Consider the following 21,995-nt stretch of genomic DNA (forward strand, 5'->3'; position numbering starts at 1 on the left):
TATTAAGGGGTGTAGTGAGCATTTTCACCCCACAGGTCTTTTCCATAAATGAATACGCTGCGGATGGTGCAAATTAAAAATTTATATTTTTCCCTAGATATGCCATTCAGTGGCAAATATGTCATGCCCAGCTTATGACGCTGGAGACACACACCACAAAAATTGTTAAAAGGGTTCTCACGGGTATGACGGTGCCATATATGTTGAAGGAAACTGCTGTTTGGGCACGCTGTAGGGTTCAGGGCCGAGGGAGCACCATTTGGCTTTTGGAGAGCGGATTTTGCTTGGTACTATATTTGTTTGAGTATTGCTGGTGTTTTATAATGTGGGGGTACATGTAAGCGGGGCGGAGTATATAAGGGGCATAGTCAGGTGGTATAAAAAAATAAAAATAATCCATAGATGTGTGTTACGCTGTGAAGCAATCCTTTCTGCACAGGCCGGTGTCGCACTGATAAATGGTGTCATTTCTTATCCCCCTTTTGGTCCACACTCCGCGCCTTTGTAGTTTGGGGAATTTTGCTGGGAAAGTATTATCCTGGTATAATACGGGCACCGTCGCTTCCATCGGATATGATTGGGCCCTCCCTTCCTGGTTCCCTAATTTTAGGTCCTTGATAAATCGCCTCTTGAAACAGAAGAAATGTTCTCCTCGGGCACAACTGCATATTTTTTTATTTCCTGACTTATTGGAGCCATAACTAATTTTATTTTTCATAGACGTAGCGGTATGAGGGCTGGTTTGTTGCGGGACGAGCTGTAGTTATTATTGGTACCATTTTGGGGTACATGTGACTTTTTGATCACCTTTTATCCTATTTTTTGGGATGCCAGGTAAACCAAAAAACGCAATTCTGGCACAGCTTTTTTTGGTTTTTTTTTATACAGAGTTCACCACGCATTATAAACTACATGTTACCTTTATTCTGCGGGTCAGTACGATTCCGGCGATACCTCATTTATAGAACTTTTTTATGTTTTACAACTTTTTGCACAATAAAATTACTTTTGTAAAAAGAATGTATTTTTTCTGTCGCCAAGTTGTGAGAACCATAACGTTTTAATTTTTTTGTCGACGGAGTTGTATGAGGGCTTGTTTTTTGCGGGACGAGCTATAGTTTTTATAGGTACCATTTTTGGATACGTGCGACTTTTTGATCACTTTTTATTGTAATATTTGTAGGGCAAAGTGACTAAAAAACAGAAACTCTGGTAACGTTTTTTACGGGTTTTTTTTACGCTGTTCACCGCGTGCAATAAATAATATAATATTTTGATACCTCCGGTCGTTACGGTCGTGGCGATACCAAATACATATGGTTTATTATTATTTTTCAATAATAAAGGACTTGATAAGAGTAAAAGGGGGATTGTGTGTTATTTGATTACTTGAAACTTTTATTGTTTTCAAACTTTTATTTTTTGCACTTTTTTTTACACTTTTTTATACTTTTTTTACACTTTTTCTCAAGTCCCACTAGGGGACTTGAAGGTCCAACGGTCAGATTTTTTTTTTTCTAATACATTGCACTACCTATGTAGTGCAATGTATTAGATCTGTCAGTCATTCACTGACAGCAAGCCGTTTAGGCTTCGCCTCCCGGCGGGGCCTAAATCGGCTTCCGTAATGGCAGAGCAGGAGACCATTGTGTCTCCTGTTGCCATAACAGCAGTCGCCAGTCCCGATTGCCTGTCAGGGCTGGCGATCTGCTTGTAACCGCTACGATGCAGCAATCGCTTTCGATTGCTGCATCGAAGGGGTTAATGGCAGGGATCGGAGCTAGCTCCGGTTCCTGCCGTTACAGGTGGATGTCAGCTGTACAGTACAGCTGACTTCCACCGCTGATGACGCCGGATCAGCTCCTGACCCGGCGCCATCTTGCCGGCAGCTACGGAAGCCGATCAGGCTCCGCCGCCGGGCGGATCTTGACCGGCTTCGGTGCTAGGCAGACCGGGAGGCCAGTATTAGGCCTCCGGTTGCCATTGCAGCCACCGGAACCCCGGCAATTTCATTACTGGGGTTCCGATGAGCTGCAAACACCTTAAGTGCAGCGATCGCGTTTGAGCGCTGCACTTAAGGGGTTAATGGCGGGGATCGAAGCTAATTTCGGTCCCCGCCGTTACAGTCGGATGTCAGCTGTAAGATACAGCTGAGATCCGGTGATGATGGGACCGGCTCAGCTTCTGAGCCGGTGCCAAACGTTTGACGTACATGTACGGCAAGATGCGGGAAGTCAGTACTTTCCATGACGTACATGTACGTCAAATGTCGGGAAGGGGTTAAAAAATAATTTACGCTGCATTAGTACAACAACAACAACAACCACATGGAAACCATGGCAACCAATAAAATTTTTACTTTCATTTTGTATGGTCTTGGAAAAATAGACACCAGTAGGTTGCTATAGGCAACTGCTCCAAATTTTATCTATATGGTTTGTTATGTAAGAGAGGCTGCAATCAATCAGATTGCTGCAAATTTTTCAAGCTGTTTCATACAAAATTACAGCGGTGATCTGATTGGTTGCCAAGGACAACAACTCCAACTTGTGTCTATATGTGTATATATATATATATATATATATATATATATTTTTTTTTATGCATCGGAGGCACATATAAACTACCAATCAGGTTTCTGCTTTCATTGTCCAAGCTGCCTCACAAGAGTCTAAACTGTAATCTGATTGGTTGCTATGGACAACAGTTCCAACATTTGTCTGTATTGCATATTACACATAGAAGAGAGATAAAGCAACCAATTCGCTCGCTGCTTTCATACACCTAGCTGCCTCAAAAAACTGTAATCTGAAAGGGCTCGGACAGCGGCCTCTCGGTCTCAAGAGAGCAAATGCCTTCCAGAAAAAGATCAAATATTTCTCAATATAGCAGAAATGCAAAAAGAATGAGACTAATTAGGTCTCAAGAATCTGAAAAAGATCATGAGGCGACACTTACTGCAGCTCAAGAACGTCAGGCCGGAACGCACGCATCTGAAACTTCTACCCAGCGTGATTCTTGGCTAAGTTACACAGCTGACGACGCCCTGCAATATCCTTTCATTTATTGCCACAGCGAAGATGGGTACAATTTTGGACTCTACCAAGTCAATCCTACTACTAGGGTAACAAATTTTCATAAAAATATATCAGCCAAGCAATTTTATTCATACCTGCTGCAGATAAGGCCTCATGCACACGACCGTAGCCATGTGCACGGCAGTGATTTTCGGGTCACCCGCGAGCCGCCGGCCGTGCGCATGGCCGTGTCCATTATTTCCTATGAGCCTGAACCACAGAACACGTCCGTAATAAGACATGTCCATTCTTTCTGTGGTCCAGGCTCCTTGGCCATGCACGGACTGTGGAAACCACGGTCGTGTGCATGGGCCCATAGAAATGATTGGGGCCGCAATTCTACCGTGGATTTTCGGGGTAATTGCGGCCGCAAAAGCACATTCGTGTGCATGGGGCTTAAGGCGTAATCGGTTTTTCTATTTGCCACGATTTCGAGGATTGTTCAGCCAATTTATTGTGGACATGTATGCGAAAATAGAGACGGAGCGTTTAGTGTACATACACACTATCCAGACATGTTTACGCGCTTAAGACTACGTGCATCTGCGATACACCATGCAACAAGATAAGAACGTGGAAAACATAGGGCGATTAGTTATCCTGCCATCCAGATTTACCAGTGGTCCGTGTTACATGCATGAACGTACACAAGATACTTTCTGCTACGTCCGAAAATACGGCCGGCCTGACCTTTTCGTAACGTTCACAACTAATCTAAAGTGGTACAAAATTTCCCAAGAATTTCTCGCAGGACAGGCGTCTTCGGATAGGCATGATATTATAGCCAGAGCTGGTCACAAAACAAAAAGTTTTCGGTTCAGCTCTTTGTTTCATGTACAGTGTTGAGTGGCAAAAGCGTGACTTGCCACACGCCCACATTCTCCTGTGGCTGCAAGAAAAAAATGTCACGATACTGTTGACATGGTTATAAGTGCTGCATTTCCTGACCAGAACGAGGATCCGATATTGCACGAGATTGTAAAGACGAACATGGTTCATGGGCCATGCAGCACTTTAAATAGAAACTCTCCTTGCATGAAGGAGGGTCATTGCTCTAAAAGATACCTTAGAGCGCTATTAGAGCAAACAATGTCGGGGGAAAATGGGTATCCATTGAAAATGGTTATCCATTGTATCGTCAAAGATCACCCCTAGAAGGCGGTTTCACAGCTACAGTCAGGTTACATGGTCAAGAAATTGTTTTGGACAATCGATGGGTTGTACCCTATTCACCGATGTTATCAAGAACATTTCAAGCTCAAATCAACGTTGAAATATGTAACAGCGTCGAAGCCATCAAATATATATGTAAATACGTCAACAAGGGTAGTGACCAGGCCACGTTTGCGTTGAGAAATAATAATGAATGCAACGAAGTCACAAGGTTCCAATCTGGCTGATATATAAGCTCTTCTGAGGCGGTGTGGTGCATTTTGAACTACCACATTCACGAGAGACATCCGCCAGTGTTACATCTTGATGTTCACCAACGGGTGTATTTCAACCCTGAAAATGTGGCAGAGTGGTTAGAAAACCCGAGACAAACCACTTTGCTGGCATACTTTCAACTTTGTGAAACAGATGATTTCGCAAAAACACGGTTATATAATGAAGTTCCGTCATATTATTCTTATAATAAGCAGTAAGGCGTTTTCAACTGTAGAAGACGTGGAACAGGTGCGAATGGCGAGCCCAGCATATTAAAAGAACATGTAATTGGAAGAGTCTATACGGTGCATCCCAACAACTCCGAATGCTATCGCTTACTTCTACATACAGTACGAGGACCTACTTCTTTTGCCGAATTGCGAAAAGGTTGACGATTTTGCATATCCTACTTACCAGGCTGCTTGCCGAGTGCGCCACTTGCTAAATGGCGATCAGCATTGGGAAGGGGCTTTGGCTGAAGCATGCATCAGTGGTAGTCCACATCGCTTGCGTCATTTGTTTGCCATTTTCCTGTTTTTTTGTGGACTTTCGGATGCTGCACAGTTGTGGCAAAAATATCAGGAGCAATTAGTTGAAGACTTTTTCAGGAATGCACAACTAAATAATAACGGCGAACTGAATGACACATTGCATGGAAGTAATATGAATCGATGTTTGCTGGCTATCCAAGACATAGTTACATCTATAGGGGGTAGTCCTGTCTCTCAATATGGTACGCCCGCATCCGCTTTAGACGGGGACGCATTAACAGGAAGTACGCGGCGGAAATAAACTATAATCCAGTGGAACTGGCCGAAACATTGCAAAACGATGTCTCGAGTCTGACAGCGGAACAGCGTATGATATTCGATCTTGTGTGTGATAGCGTAGATGGTACATTGGGAGAAATCCTGTTTTTAGATGCATCCAGTGGAACGGGAAAAACATCTCACCAAAGACATCTTGGCCCAAATACGCAATCAAAGCAAAATTGCTCTCGCATAGTAGCCAAATTTTTGCACGAAAGGCAAAGCCGCTAATACAATGTTCAAGGTCCTGATTGACTTAAATCTTACGGAAAGCCCAGTGTGTAATGTTTCTAGAAACAGTGACAAAAGCAAGGGTTCTACACAATTGCTGCTTAGTAATATGGGACTAGTGCACTATGGCAAACCGTAAAGCGGTAGATAGAACCTTGCGAGATATCAGACAAAACGACCGGTCCATGGGTGGTATGACAATGCATTTCTGTGGCGATTTTAGGCAGACTTTGCCAGTCATACCATGAGGAACGAGGGCAGATGAAATTACAGCATGCCTAAAGAGCTCAAGTCTGTGGAGCAACGTTATACCGATGCATTTATCAATAAATATGGGGGGCTAACAGGAGGCAACCCAAATGCACCAGAGTTTTCAGATTTATTACAAAAAATTGGTGACGGCACATATCAGCAAGAAGAAGGGAGACATATTTTACCTGATAATTTATGTTGTACTGTTCCATCACTGCAAGACCTCATTTCTTCTGTGTATGGTGACCCAACGAAAATAACAAATCATGGAAACTCTTGGTTATGCGAAAAAGCTATTTTGACCCCTCACAACGACCAGGCAGCAATAAAACGCTGAAATATTGACGTGTGTTCATGCGGAAAGTGCAGAATGTCATTTTTCAATTCCCTAAGCACACCCGGTCTTCCTTCACACAAAATTAATTTAATAGTCGACGTCCCCATAATTCTCAGAAATTTAAGCCCACCAAAACGACGTAACCGCAACAGACTAAAAATCACAAATCTACGACAAAACGTGATAGAAGCTGAGATTTTAAAAGGATGCGGCGCAGGTGATAGCGTTTTTATACCCCGAATCCCCCTCATTCCAAATAATTTTCCCTTCAGTTTTAAACGTGTACAGTTTCCTGTCAGCTTATGTTAGGCTATGACCAACAACAATGCGCAGGGCCAAATGCTGCACGTTGCGGGCGTGGACCTCAGCGTCGGCTGCTTTACGCACGGCCAGCTCTATGTGGCTCTCTCCCATGTTAGCAACTCCACCAATCTTTATGCACACATTCCTGGTGGTTCTACTGCTAACATTATTTACAGGGAAGCGTTGTCGTAGTGAACCTGACTACCGAAAGAAAATTACTCTTGATTAAAGTTTGTTTATTGTCTTTGTTTTTTTTTCACTTTGTTTTGAGTTTGGTCCAAGGCTTGGAGTATACTTAGAAAAAACAACATCGGTACGTTTTTCAGTGGTCTGCGCGTACGAAGTCGCGGGCACAGCTTGTATGTTAATATATTGGTTCATTGTACAATGTTTGTTCTTTCTATTTATATCTGGCACTTAGTAATTGCTTGAGAAAGGTTCAGATGTGAACCGAAGTGTTGCTCACTTTGTGGTAAATAGATCAACATCTCTCCATCCATCTTGTAGTCCTGAAAATATATATATTATATTATATCCTACGATACAACCTATAGATTTTATTTTATTTTTTTAACAAACCAAATAACTTGACAGGTCCCCAAAAGGTCAGTGAGGGGACAAAGTAAATTCACAAAGGTCCGACCTCCTCAGAACTCCTCACAACTGTGACAGAAATGAGGAGATAGTACCGCCTTCCTCAGGTCCATTCACTTTTCTGCCGTGATTGGACAGTCTGGAGTGACTGACCAGTCACAGCGATAGTCAGCGGTGGAGCGCTGCGATTGGTCCTGCCGCTGATGGCTGTGACCCGTTACCGTGTATTTACACGTAGTAACAGTTTAACTGCAGGACGAGAATGCTCTTCCTAATGCGGCAATACCTCCATGCTACTGCAGAGGCTCTTTCCTGGACAAGAAGGACAGGAAGCTATTTCTATTGTATGCTCTGCAGGAAACAAAGGATCTCTAAGGAGAGACGTGGCTGTGGGGAGAGGTTCTGAGCATTCGTGGAGCTCGTTAGATGGACATGCACATTGAATATACCTTAAACACCTGGTGGTGCCATACTATTTAAGAAAATGTCACAACTCTTCACTGGATTGTTTTCTTCAACAGCATGTAAAAGAAAGACATTGTTAATTTTTTATGATCCTGCAATGCATATGATATTTAAAAAGGTATTTTGCCATATGAGACATTTATGGCTTATCCATTCACTTTTGAATGCAGGCTTGGCTGTTTCTGTACTCCTGGGCACCTCATTCCTTAGTGGCCAGGGACCAGCACAATAAAATAGGACAGGGGTCCCCGTTCTAGAGACCGGTACGGGTCCCAGAGGTGGGATCTGCGTCTATCAGACATTTATGGTATATCCTGCCTATATGACATAAATGTGCAAGATTGGAAATACTTTAATGGTGACAAAATCCTTTTAATATGATCTAGTGAATGAGCCCTTCCATGGTTTTAAATATTGAAAAGGACAAAAGAGTTAAAGGTTAACTAAACGTTAAAAAAACTTCTGACATGTCATAGTGACATGTCAGAAGTTTTGATCGGTGGGGGTTTGATCACCGAGACACCCACAATCGCTAAAAAGAAGTGTCAGAAGCGCTCAACTCTTCTCAGAAAGCACAGCAATTGGTGTATGGGTACAATAGAAAGTCTATGAGCCCGTAAACCAATTGCTCGGCATTCTGAAAAAAGCCGATCAGAAACGAAGCGGCTCAGAGCTTCTGCCGCTTCGTTTTAGCGATCGTGGGGGTCTCAGTGCTCAGACCTCCACTGATCCAAACATTTGTCATATCACTTTTATAATAGAATTTTATATAATTTTAATGTCATTTTAAAGGCTTTTGTCCAATTTTTCTGTTTATTCTGACACTGAAAAATAACTAACTTATTCACTGCTTTGAAATAAAATGATATAAAATGAATGGGTGGTCTCAAACTAATGCAAAAGTCTAAGGCCTCATGCACATAACCATAGTTTTTAGCTGCAATTACCGATCCTTAATTTTCGGATCAAAAGCTGACCTATTTGTTTCTATCGGCCATGGACACATTCCCGTATATTTACGGGTGTGTGTCCGGGCCGTGCTCCTATACTTTTTCATGTGCGAACGGCCTGCAAATGCGGGCGACAGTCCGCAGCCCGTCCGTGCAGTATTAACAATCAGTAAATACTGCACAGTCTTGTGCATGAGACCCAAGGCCGGGTTTACACGAGCGTGTGCTTTTTGCGCACGCAAAAAACGCAGCGTTTTGCCTGCGCAAAAGGCACTTAACTGCTCCGTGTGGCATCAGCATATAATGCGCGGCTGCGTGCTTTTCGCGCAGCCCCCATCATTATGACACTCCGTTTGCATGTTTGTAAACAGAAAAGCACGTGGTGCTTTTCTGTTTTCATTCATCCTTTTCACAGCTGTTGTGCGAATCACGCTGGTCGCACGGAAGTGCTTCCGTGTGGCATGCGTGGTTTTCACGCACCCATTGACTTCAATGGGTGCGTGATGCGCGAAAAACGCTCAAAGAACAGACATGTCGTGACTTTTACACAGCGGACGAACGCTGCGCAAAAATCACGCACATGTCTGCACGGCCCCATAGACTAATATAGGTCCGTGCGACGCGTGTGAAAATCACGCGCGTTGCACAGACGTATATCCCGTTCGTCTGAATAAGCCCTAAGGCTACATTCACACGACAGTGAGAAAATAATGGCAATTAAAAAAAACAACTCATCATGGTCAGTTTTTCATGGCCGTTTTGCATCATTGTCTCTGCAAATTTTCATCCATTTCCAGTCCGCCTGTCCGTTTGAAGCCTGTTTTTCATGGCCGTTAAAAAAAAAAACCCCAAAGAAAAAAACCCACCCTGTGGATTGCGCCACACTAACCCACCCCACCCTGTGGATTGCGCCACACTAACCCCACCCTATAGATCGCACCATTGTGGATCTCTTCAGGAGCGGAATTCCCAGCCGGAGCGTTGCAGACGCTCCGGCCATGGATTCTGCTCCTGGAGGAGCCCCTGACGTCACTGTCCATTTATGGACAGTAGGCACGGAGCACGGGGAAGCCCTTGACGTCACTGTCCATATATGGACAGCATAGTTGAAAGCCCTGACCGCAAAGTCCCCAGCCAGAGCCTTTGCGGTCAGGGCTTTCAACTATACTGTCCATATATGGACAGTGACGTCAAGGGCTTCCCGGGGCTCAGCTCTTATTAAAGTAGCGCAGTGTCGGGGAGGACACTTGTGAGGGCCAGGATTAAATTGTAACGGCCCTAACAAGGATTGATTCCTAAAAAATGGCCATTTAAAACTGATCCATTTAGTTTTATGGGGGCCATCTGGTCGTGAAAACGGGCAAAAATAGGACATGTCCTATTTTTTGACGCCCAGTGTTCACATTAAAAAAACAACCTTTGTTTGAGTACAGCCATAGAACTACATTGTTAAAAAAAAAACAAAAAAACTGCCAAACGGCCATTTTTCCCCCTCGTGTGAATGTAGCCTTAGAGGAAAAAAAAACCATAATATTTCAGGTGTCTAAAAGTCAAATAGGAGACACAGAAATTAAGTGTAAAAAACTGTTCTATGGTCGAATGGTATTCTTAACTATTAAAACAACGAAGTAGAATGTATATATCAAACAGTGCAAATAACCAATACCCTTATAAATACAGTAGTAAATGTAGAAAAGCATGCCTACCAGCAAATGGACCTTTTTTTACAATATGCTTGAAACTTTCCAGAGTTCTTTTTCTTTTTTCATCAATATGATGAAGATCACCTAGACAATAAAATAAAAAAAATTGCATCATGTCGCTTTTATGATTTATAAATTGGTTAAAATCTTAGCCCTTTTTGCATTTGCTAAGTGTTTCACAGGTGTAAGAAGAAGTAAAGTAATTTAGTGTTTGTGTGTAACCGTCGCTTACATTTTTTCCCATAAAGCAATAATACAAGGGAAGATGAGAAATTTTGCAATATACTGATCATTCACTCTAAATTCACTGGAGGCAGAGATGAAGACAGATTATTAGCTCACTGAGAGATCAGGTTACAGAAGCTGCCCATATAAGTCTATGGCGAGAGCAGCTGTAGAGAATCAGGGAGCAAGACAGACACTGCTGCAGCTGTTTTACTAGAATCCACCACTGGGGTAAAACACTTACCAGAACCTGCAGAGTGAGTGAGTGAGTGAGTGAGTGAGTGAGTGTGTGTGTGAGTGAGTGAGCGCAAGTGTGTGTGTGTGTGTGTCTCTGCAGCGCCTTCCTCCTCCCCTCTCCATCAACTGTATACAGATATCAGCAGCTAAAAGCTGATCTCTGTGAGCTGATAATCCGTCTTCTGAAATGCCTCACTAAATACGGATTTTACCAGTCAATTGAGAGTGAGTATATCAGTGCCGGAAGCAGCAGGGTATTTAGAAAGGAGTCTGATAAGTGGAGAAAGAGGCATTTTCCATAATAGGAAAGTTTATAATATCTATTCACTGCTTGAACTATTAAGATTAAAATCTAAACGAGGGGTACACTTTAAGAAAATTACGGAAACCCTAGGTGAAAAAAAAAATGTAACCTAGAGTGAACTGGTTCTCCTGAATCAAAGATTTACAGTTACGTAATTGATAAGGTTGAAAAAAAAAAAAGAGACACAGGTCCATAAAGTCCAATTTATAATCCTACTGTGCTAATCCAGAGGAAGGCAAAACTCCCATGAAGTTGATGAAATTGCCTCATTAAGGGAAAATTCCTCCCTGACTCCAAATATGGAAGTCAGAATAAATCCCTGCATCAACATCCAGAATCTTGTACTCATAAACTGTAATATTATATTATTGAAGAAAGACCCTTATTGAACTTGTTCAGAGAATCAACCATCACAACATCCTGTGGCAGAGAGTTCCATAGTCTCACTGCTCTCACAGTAAAGAATCCCCGTCTGTGAGGGTGGGGAAACCTTTTTTTCTATAGACCTAAAGGATGCCCCCTTGTCCTTGTTACAGGCCTAGGTGTAAAAAGATCATTACAAAGATCTCTGTACTGTCCAATTATATATTTGTACATTGTAAGTAGATCGCCCCTAAGATGTCTTTTTTCTAAACTGAATAGCCCAAAGTTTGATAACCTGTCTTGGTACTGCAATCTGCCCGTTCACTTAATTACCTTGGTTGCCCTTCTTTGCACCTGTTCTAGTTCAGCCATGTCCTTCAGGTGCCCAAAATTGTACACAATATTCCATATGTGGTCTGACTAGTGATTTGTAGAGAGGCAAAACTATATTCTTGTCATGAGCATCCATGCTGCTTTCGATGAATCCCATTATATTATTTGCCTTGGTAGTAGATGCCTTGCACTGGTTACTAAAGGTAAATGTACTGTCCACCAATATCACCACATCTTTTTCAGTGGTAGTTTTATCCAGTGTTTTACTATTTAATGCATAATTGTAAAATGTATTTCCTCGGCCCAAGGGCATAATTGCCATTTCTCGGACCAAACCTCCAGCTTCCCCTAATCCTTCTGTAGTATTTCATTATACTCCTCTTTACAGAGTATGATCTGGAAATACTGAAATTATATACTCTGTAAACCCTCTACAAGGTCATTAATAAACATATTAAAAAGAAAAGGGCCCAATACTGAACCCTGTGGAACCCCACTTGGTACTGTGACCCACTATGAGAATGTACCATTAATAACCACCCTCTGTTTCCGATCACTAAACCAGTTGTTTACCCAATTATTTTCCACCAGTCCTAGCATTTTTATTCTATTTACCAACCTTATATGCTGCAGCATAATATCAAACGCCTTTGAAAAGTCTAGATAAACCACATCCACAGCCTTAGGGCCTTGTTCACATCAGCGTTGGCTTTCCGTTTCGGGGTTCCGTCTGAGGTTTCCATTGGGTGAAACGCGCAACGGAAAGTGAAACTGAAACCACAGCTTCCGTTTTCGTCACCATTGATATAAATGGTGACGGAAACATTGCTAATGGTTTCTGTTCGTCACCATTCCGGCAGGTTTCCGTTTTAACGACGGAATCAATAGCAGAGTCGACTGCGCTATAGATTTAGTCGGAAAAACGGAAACCTGCCGGAATGGTGACAAATGGAAACCATTAGCAATGTTTCCGTCACCATTGATATCAATGGTGACGGAAACGGAAGCTGTGGTTTCAGTTTCACTTTCCGTTGTGGGGTTCACCCGACGGAAACCTCCGACGGAACCCTGGAACGGAAAGCAAAGCGAACGGTGATGTGAACAGGCCCTTACTCAGGTCCATTCTAGAACTTACCTCCTCATAGAAGATAATCAGATTGGTTTGACAGGACCGATCCCTCAAACCCATACTGATGCTGCGTTAACAGTTTATTTGCATTGAGATACTCAAGAATAAAATATTTTGGGGTTTTCTAAGAGATGCTACCCACAATGGAGGTTAAACTTACAGGTCTATAGTTTCCGGGCTCACTTTTTGACCCCTTAAAATATTGGCACCACATTTGCTATGTGCCAGTCCTGTGGAACAGAACCAGTCATGATAGAATCCTTAAACATCAGTAAGAAGGGTTTGTCTATCACGGTACTTAAATCCTGCAGAACGCGGGACTGTATACCATCTGGACACGGTGATTTGTCTATTTGTGGTTTTAAGGCGACGCTGCACTTCGTGCTGGGTTAAGCAGTTAACATTTAATGGAGAATTTATTCTATCCCTAATCATGTCGTTTAGTAGATTGGACTTTTCCTCATTCTCCTCCACCAATATACCCAGATTATTTTTGAGAGGGCCAACACTTTGTTTCTTATTTATGTATTTGAAAAAATATTTTTGGGTTATTTCTACTTTCTTTGTCAACGATCTCTGTTTCAATCTGTACTGCCTTTGTTTTCTACACAACTTATTTTTTTCTTTGTAATTATTTAATGCCTCGCCACTACCGTCTTGCTTTACTAGTTTGAATGCCTTCATTTTATCATCATTTACGGTTTTATTTAACCACATTGGTTACATCCTGTTTCTAGCTGGTTTATTCCCATAAGGTATATATTTTTCACAGGACCCATTTAAGAGGATTTTAAGCAAAGGTCCCATTTAGTTTATGTATTTTTATTTTTGAGGACATTGTCCCAGTTAATGCCCTTAAGGTCATCCCTTAGCCCATAAAAATTGGCCTTTCTGAAGTTTAGCGTTTCTGTAGGTACTCTACCGAACACCTGCCACTCTATAAAATAAATTTGACAAAAGCTAATTTCAAGCCTGATGAATCAATTTGCCAAATTATCCTTATGAATGGTGAAACAGAGAAAAACATTCACTCATCTCCAATGTGGGCCAACATACCTTCATATGGTAGATACTGGAACTCCATAGGCTCACTCACTTCTTTGTCAGATGGCCTCCTCAACTGCATCTGGACTTTCACAGACTGATGGATTTCTGTATCTTGGTAGGGGGGTGTCCTGAAGACTATAGCTACCTGCCTGTGAACATCAGCTTGGGAAAATGACCCACGTGCTTCCCAGTTTCCATGTACAAACACAACCTCAATGTCTTCTAGGAAGGTAAAACATAAAACCGTTATTTTTTTTCTAAATTTAAATGTATCTGCTTGTAAGACAAAACAGTAATACCACACAATATAGTTACTAGTTAAAGAGACTCTGTCACCACATTAGAAGTGCCCTATCTCCTATATAAGGAGATCGGCGCTATAATGTAGGTGACAGCAGTGCTTTTTATTTAAAAAAAAGATCTGTTTTCACCACTTTATTAGCGATTTTAGATTTATGCTAATGAGTTGCTTAATGCCCAAGTGGGCGTGTTTTTACTTTAGACCAAGTGGGCATTGTACAGTGGAGTGTATGACGCTGACCAATCAGCGTCATGCACTCCTCTTCATTCATTTAGCCAGCGCATAGGGATCCTTTTAGATCCTTATGTGCTGTCTTATACTAACACATTAACGATAGATACTGAAGTGTTTAGACAGTGAATAGACATTCCACGGGATGTCTATTCACAATCTCTGCACTTCGTTACGGTTTCTGTGGTAGTTACAGCAGAGGAAGCATAATCTCGTTGTAACCTGTCATCTACAGCGTAATCTCGCGAGATTATGCTTCCTCTGCTGTAACTACCACAGAAACAGTAACGAAGTGCAGGGATTGTGAATAGACCTCCTGTGGAATGTCTATTCACTGTCTAAACGGTGTGTACTACTCCCTTCAGAGGACAGCACAAACGGGCTCTAACCAGAGTAGAAAGAGAAGTGGGAGACCCCGCTGCACAACTGAGCAACAAGACAAGTACATTAGAGTCTCTAGTTTGAGAAATAGATGCCTCACAGGTCCTCAACTGGCAGCTTCATTAAATAGTACCCGCAAAACGCCAGTGTCAACGTCTACAGTGAAGAGGCGACTCCAGGATGCTGGCCTTCAGGGCAGAGTGGCAAAGAAAAAGCCATATCTGAGACTGGCTAATAAAAGGAAAAGATTAATATGGGCAAAAACACACAGACATTGGACAGAGGAAGATTGGAAAACTGTTATGGACAGACGAATCGAAGTTTGAGGTGTTTGGATCACACAGAAGAACATTTGTGAGACGCAGAACAACTGAAAAGATGCTGGAAGAGTGCCTGATGCCATCTGTCAAGCATGGTGGAGGTAATGTGATGGTCTGGGGTTGCTTTGGTGCTGGTAAAGTGGGAGATTTGTACAAGGTAAAAGGGATTTTGAATAAGGAAGGCTATCACTCCATTTTGCAACGCCATGCCATACCCGGTGGACAGCGCTTGATTGGAGCCAATTTCATCCTACAACAGGACAATGACCCAAAGCACACCTCCAAATTATGCAAAAACTATTTAGGGAAGAAGCAGGCAGCTGGTATTCTATGTGTAATGGAGTTGCCAGCGCAGTCACCAGATCTCAACCCCATAGAGCTGCTGTGGGAGCAGCTTGACCGTATGGTAGGCAAGAAATGCCCATCAAGCCAATCCAACTTGTGGGAGGGGCTTCTGGAAGCATGTGGTGAAATTTCTCACGATTACCTCAGCAAATTAACAGCTAGAATGCCAAAGGTCTGCAATGCTGTAATTGCTGCAAATGGAGCATTCTTTGACGAAAGCAAAGTTTGAAGGAGAAAATTATTATTTCAAATAAAAATCATTATTTCTAACCTCGTCAATGTCTTGACTATATTTTCTAGTCATTTTGCAACTCATTTGATAAATATAAGTGTGAGTTTTCATGGAAAACACAAAATGGTCTGGGTGACCCCAAACTTTTGAACGGTAGTGTATATATACACACACATTTATTTTGGGGACCTATACTAAGGCGCTGCTGTACTGCGGAGAGGAATAACTATTTTTAAGATAAGTTGGTTTATTAATATGCAGGCAATGCGTTTCGACGTTTCGGCCAATAATCATTGGCCTGATGGAGACGTTAGTCCAACGTCGAAACAAGTTGCCTGCATATTAATAAACCAACTTATCTTAAAACTAATTGTTATTAGTCTACGCAATACAGCAGCACCTTACTATAGGTCCTCGATATATATATATCTATATATGTACAATCTACTTTTCTTTTAACTAATCACGTGCACTTGCGGTAACCTTTACGGTTTACCGGACTGGACCTGGCTGCAGCGGACTACTCCTTTTACCAGTATTGTGCCTGTAGTTTGCGCAAACTGACAAGGTGAGCATTTGCCTTGCTTCCTTGTTTTCCACATGGTCTATCAACATTTACTTCGCACTATGTGGCGCCGTGCTTTTTTCCAGTCGTCTAAGCAGTGTTTTAGGGAAGCCCCTGTGGTTTTTGCGCACGGTGCCGCATGCTGCAGTATTTCTGGTGGAGAGGCACTTAAATAGTGGGATGCGGACATAGAAGTTATCCACATAAAGGAGGTAACCCTGGTCCAGCAGAGGGTGCATTAAATCCCACACTATTTTCCCACTAACTCCCAGGACGTGGGAACATACTGGGGGGGGTTCAATCCTGGAGTCTTTCCCTTCATAAATCTGAAACCTCTTGGTGTATTATGACATTTGTTGCAAATGTGATTAACGACTGGCCTGATTTTGAATAGGCGGTCATCACAGGGAGAGCACTGTGCATTACTACCATAATGCACAAATTTAAGAGTAGTTTTAAAGTGTGCCTGGTTCATGGCCATGCGGTAAATTGGACATAACATCTGTACTCCAGTATTGCCTGATCTTTGGCTTCTTCACAAGGCTGCATCTACAGGGGTCCACTTGAAGGGTCCAGCATATGAAGACGTGGGGTTCTGGGCAATAAATTGCTGTGCATACAAATTGGACTGAGACAAAATCCTCACTGAAAAAAACCCAAAACGTAAATATCCAATTCTCTGAAGCCTTCAGTCTCAAAATGAGTTCCTGAGCGGCTTATGAAATCAGGTATCTGGGGCTCATAATTCTCAGGGGTAGGATCCACACAGGATCCCTTATCTGGGAGGTTGTCTCAGCTGATGTCCTGGGTCGACTTTGATGAAGATGATGAGGAGGTGGACAAGGAGCAAATTCCTTCTCACTGGCCGAATGAGTGTCAGAGGCCAGGAGGGAGTATGCCTTCTCTGCTGAATAGACCCTTTTGGATGATTGGGACATTTTTATTAGGGGGTTGTGTAGTGCTTGAACATGTGTAATACTGAATTGCATCTTTACACAGGGGGTTGGATGTGTTGTGATTTGACATGTGTATATCAAAATTGCTGAAGAATATAAAAAAAATAAAAATAAATGCAAAAATAAAAAAGGAAAAGAAGTTTAGAAAAAAAAAAAAAGGTAGTATAACATTTTTTTACTCAAACTTCATTAAGCCCTTCTCTCTTCCTGACAGAGCCTCATTTTTCAAATCTGACATGTTTCACTTTATGTGGCAATAACGTCAGAATGCTTTAACCTATCCAAGCGATTGAGATTGTTTTCTCGTAACACATTGTACTTTATGCTACTGGCAAAATTTGCTCGATACATTCCGTATTTAAATGTGAAAAACACCAAAATTTTGAGAAAAATTGCAAAAATTAGCATTTTTCTAAATTTAAATGTATCTGCTTGTAAGACAGATAGTTATACCACACATAATAGTGGCTAATTAACATCCCCCATATGTCTACATTAGATTGACATCGTTTTTTGAAAATCCTTATTTTTCTAGGACGTTACAAGGCTTAGAACTTTAGCAGCAATTTCTAACATTTTCAAGAAAATTTCAAAAGGCTATTTTTACAGGGGCCAGTTCAATTGTGAAGTGGCCTTTAGGGCCTAATATATTAGAAACCTCCAAAAAGTCACCCCATTTTAAAAACTCCACCCCTCAAAATATTCAAAACAGCATTTAGAAAGTTTCTTAACCCTTTAGACATTTCACAGGAATTAAACCAGAGTAGAGGTGAAATTTACAAATGTCATTTTTCGTTGTTGCAGAAATTAATTTTTAATCCATTTTTTTGGTAACACAAAGTTTTACGAGAGAACCGCAACTCAATATTTATTGCCCAGGTTCTGAAGTTTTAGGAAATATCCCACATGTGGCTCTAGTGCGCTACTGGACTGAAACACAGGCCTCAGAAGTAAAAGGAGCACCTAGTGGATTTTGGACACTCCTTTCTATTAGAATATATTTTAGGCACCATTTCAGCTTTGAAGAGCTCTTGTGGTACCACAACAGTGGAAACCCCCAAAAGTGACCCCATTTGGGAAACTACACTCCTCGAGGAATTTATTTAGGGGTATAGTAAGCATTTTGACCGGACAGTTTTTTTGCAGAAATTTTTGGAAGTAGGCCATAAAAATCTACATTCTTTCAAATAAAATGTAGGTTTAGCTCATTTTTTTTAATTTCCAAAAGTACTAAAAATTAGAAAAAGCACCACAACATTTGTAGAGCAATTTCTCCCGAGTAAAACAATACCCCACATGTGGTAATATACGGCTGTACGGACACATGGCAGGGCTTAGACGGGAAAGAGCGCCATTTGGAGCTCAAAATTTAGCAGGAACTGTTTTCGGAGGCCATGTCACATTTGCAAAGCCCCTGAGGGACCAAAACAGTGGAAACCCCCCAAAAGTGGAAATTATCTAGGGGTATAGTGAGCATTTTGACACCGCAGGTTTTTTGCAGAAATTATTGGAAGTAGGCCGTGAAAATGAAAATCGACATTCTTTCAAAGAAAATGTAGGTTTAGCGAATTTTTTCTCATTTCCACAAGGACTAAAGGAGAAAAAGCACCGCAAAATTTGTAAAGCAATTTCTCCCGAGTAAAACAGTACCCCACATTTGGTAATAAACGGCTGTTTGGACACACGGCAGGGCTCAGAAGGGAAAGAGCACCATTTGGCTTTTGGAGCTCAAATTTAACAGGAATGGTTTGCGGAAACCATGTCACATTTGCAGAGCCCCTGCGGGGACAAAACAATGAAAACGCCCAAAAAGTGACCCCATTTTGGAAACTACACCCCTTGAAGAATTCATCTACGGGTGTAGTGATCATTTTGACCCCACAGGTGTTTCATAGAATTTGGCAGTGAAAATAAAACAATCCTTTTTCTTCAATAAGATGTAGCTTTAGCTCAAAATTTTTAATTTTCTCAACAAATAAAGGAAAAAAAGTACCCCAACACTTGTAAAGCAACTTCTCCCGAGTACGGCAATATCCCATATGTGGTCATAAACAGCTGTTTGGGCACATGCCAAGGAACAGAAGCGAAGGAGCGCTATTTGGCTTTTGGAGAACAGATTTTGCTGGATTGGTCTCTTGACACCATGTCGCTTTTGCAAAGCCCCTAAGGTACCAGTACAGTGGAAACTACCCAAAAGGGACTCCATTTGTGATACTACACCCCTTGAGGAATTAATCTAGGGGTGTAGTGAGCATTTTGACCCCACAGCTGTTTCATATCATAGATTTTCTTTGAATTGGGCAGTGAAAATAAAAATTACATTTTTTTTCCCAATAAGATGTAGCTTTAGCGCCAAATTTTTCATTTTCTCAAAAAATAAAGCAGAAAAAGAACCCTCAACATTTGTTAAGCAATTTCTCCCGAGTATGGCAATACCCCATATGTGGTTATAAACTCATTTTTGGGCACACGGCAGGGCTCAGAAGGGAAGGAGAGACATTTGGCTTTCGGAGTACAGATTTTGCTAGATTGGTTTCTGGTCGCTATGTAGCATTTGCAAAACCCCTGTGGGACCAAAACAGTGGAAACCCCCCAAAAGTGACCCCCATTTTGGAAACTACACCACTCAAGATATTCATAGGTGTGTAGTGAGCATGTTAACTCCGCAGGTGTTTTGCATAAATTAGTGTGCACTTGATATTGCAGAGTAAAAATGGGATTTTTCAATAGATATGCCAATATATGGTGCCCAGTTTGTGCCACCATAACAAGACAGGTCTCTAATTATGCGGTGTTTCCCGGTTTTAGAATCACCCTACATGGGGCCCTAATCTTTTGCCTGGACATTTGACAGGGCTCAGGAGTTAGAGAATACCATGCGAAATTGAGGCCGAATTTGGCGATTTATACAGAGTTCACAATTGCAGAGGCTCAGATGGGAAATAATAAAAGAAACCCCCAGAAGTGACCCCATTTTCGAAACTACACCCCTCAAGACATTTATTAGGGGGTGTAGTGAGCATTTTCACCCCACTGGTCTTTGCACCATACGCAGCGCATTTATTTATGGAAAAGTAAAAATTTAATTTTTCCCCAGAATTGCCAATTCAGTGGCAAGTATGTCGTGCCCAGCTTATGCCACTGTAGAAACACACCTCAAAAATTGTTAAAAGGGTTCTCCAGGCTATGGCGGTGCCATATATGTGGAAGTAAACTGCTGTTTGGGCACGCTGTAGGGCTCAGATGGGTAGGGGCGCCATTTGACTTTTGAAGCATAGATTTGGCTTGGTAATAGTTTTGTTTGAGTATTACAGGTGTTTCCGTTTATAATGTGGGGGCATATATAAGCTGGGCAGAGTACATCAGGGGGTATAATAATGGGGAAAACAATAAAATAATCCATAGATTTGTGTTACGCTGTGAAGCAATCCTTTCTGCACAGGCTGGTGTCACGCTGATAAACGGTGTCTTTACTTATCCCCCTTTTGGTCCACATTCCGCACCTTTGCAGTTTGGGGAATTTTGCTAGGAAGTGTTGTCCTGGTATAATACGGGCAACCTCACTTCTAGCAGATATGTCTGGCCACCCCCTTCCTGGTCCCCTAATTTTAGGGCCCCGATAAATCGCCTCTTGAAACAGACAAAATGTTCCCCTCTAATCTGCACAACTGCATACTTTTTATTTCCTGACTTAATGGATCCTTAACTAATTTTATTTTTTCATAGACGTAGTGGTATAAGGGCTGTTTTTTTTGCGGGACGAGCTGTAGTTATTATTGGTACAATTTTGGGGTACATGCGACTTTTTGATCACTTTTTAATCCTATTTTTTTTTAGAGGCAAGGTGACCAAAAAACTGCAATTCTGCCATAGTGTTTTAGGGTTTTTTTTATACAGTGTTCACCATGCGTTATAAATTACATGTTAACTTTATTCTGCGGGTCAGTTCAATTCCGGCGATACATATTTTATAGCACTTTTTAATGTTTTACAACTTTTTACACAATAAAATTACTTTTGTCTCCATGTTGTGAGAACCATAACTTTTTAATTTTTTTGTCTACGGAGCTGTAGGAGGGCTTGGTTTTTACGAGATGGGCTATAGTTTTTATAGGCACCATTTTTGGATACATGCGACTTTTTGATCACTTATTTAAATTTTTTGTAGGGCAAAGTGACAAAAAAAAACCTGAAATTCTGGCATTTTTTACGTTTTTTATTACGCCGTTCACCGCGGGGAATAAATAACATAATATTTTTATAGTTTAGGCCGTTACGGTCGTGGCGATACCAAATATGTATGGTTTATTTCTTTTTTTTCAATAATAAAGGACTTGATAAAGGAAAAAGGGCGATTGTGTTTTATTTTATGACTTAAAACTTTTATTATATTTTTTACAACTTTTTTTTTTTTACACTTTACTTTAGTCCCACTAGGGGACTTGAAGGTCCAACGGTCAGATTTTTTTATTTTAGGCGGGATTCACACGACCGGGTCGTTCCCGAGCCCGAGTGTCGGCCGGTAAAATCGGCCATTTTGCATTAAGTTTTGCATCCGTGCCGGGCCGGGCATATCCGGACAGTGACATCAGCGGCAACTCCTGAAGGGGAATCCCCATGTGTTCGGGGATTCCGCTTCAGGAGTTTCCCCTGATGTCACTGCCCAGATATGGACAGAGACATCAAGCGCTCTGTCCAGGAGCGGAATCCCCGAAAACACGGGGATTCCGCTCCTTCAAGGAGCTAAAGTGCGGCTAGCACATAGCAGAGCGGGGAGATACCTCCCCGCTCTGCTATAGTGGCGTCGCTACAGTAGTAGCAGCCGCAGCAGCAGCTGCTAGCGGCGCCATCGAAGGTGTCGCCGGGCCAGGGTGCTT

General features: G+C 41.8%; 1 protein-coding gene across 2 annotated transcripts in view; it reads right to left on the minus strand.

The window, feature by feature from the left end:
- The window catches only part of RELA (RELA proto-oncogene, NF-kB subunit), a 116,103-nt gene that overhangs the window by 11,438 nt on the left and 82,670 nt on the right, over positions 1-21,995 (minus strand). Inside the window, exons 7-8 of one of the 2 annotated variants that reach the window (XM_075837307.1) lie at positions 13,797-14,006; positions 10,153-10,233 (exon numbers count right to left, since the gene is read on the minus strand). In XM_075837307.1, the coding sequence (XP_075693422.1) occupies positions 10,153-10,233; positions 13,797-14,006 (291 nt within the window). Of the gene's footprint in view, positions 1-10,152; positions 10,234-13,796; positions 14,010-21,995 lie in introns of both variants that reach the window. The other variant, XM_075837306.1, reaches the window with a different exon arrangement.

This window comes from Rhinoderma darwinii, chromosome 9 (genome assembly GCF_050947455.1).
Source record: "Rhinoderma darwinii isolate aRhiDar2 chromosome 9, aRhiDar2.hap1, whole genome shotgun sequence".
NCBI lineage: Eukaryota > Metazoa > Chordata > Amphibia > Anura > Rhinodermatidae > Rhinoderma > Rhinoderma darwinii.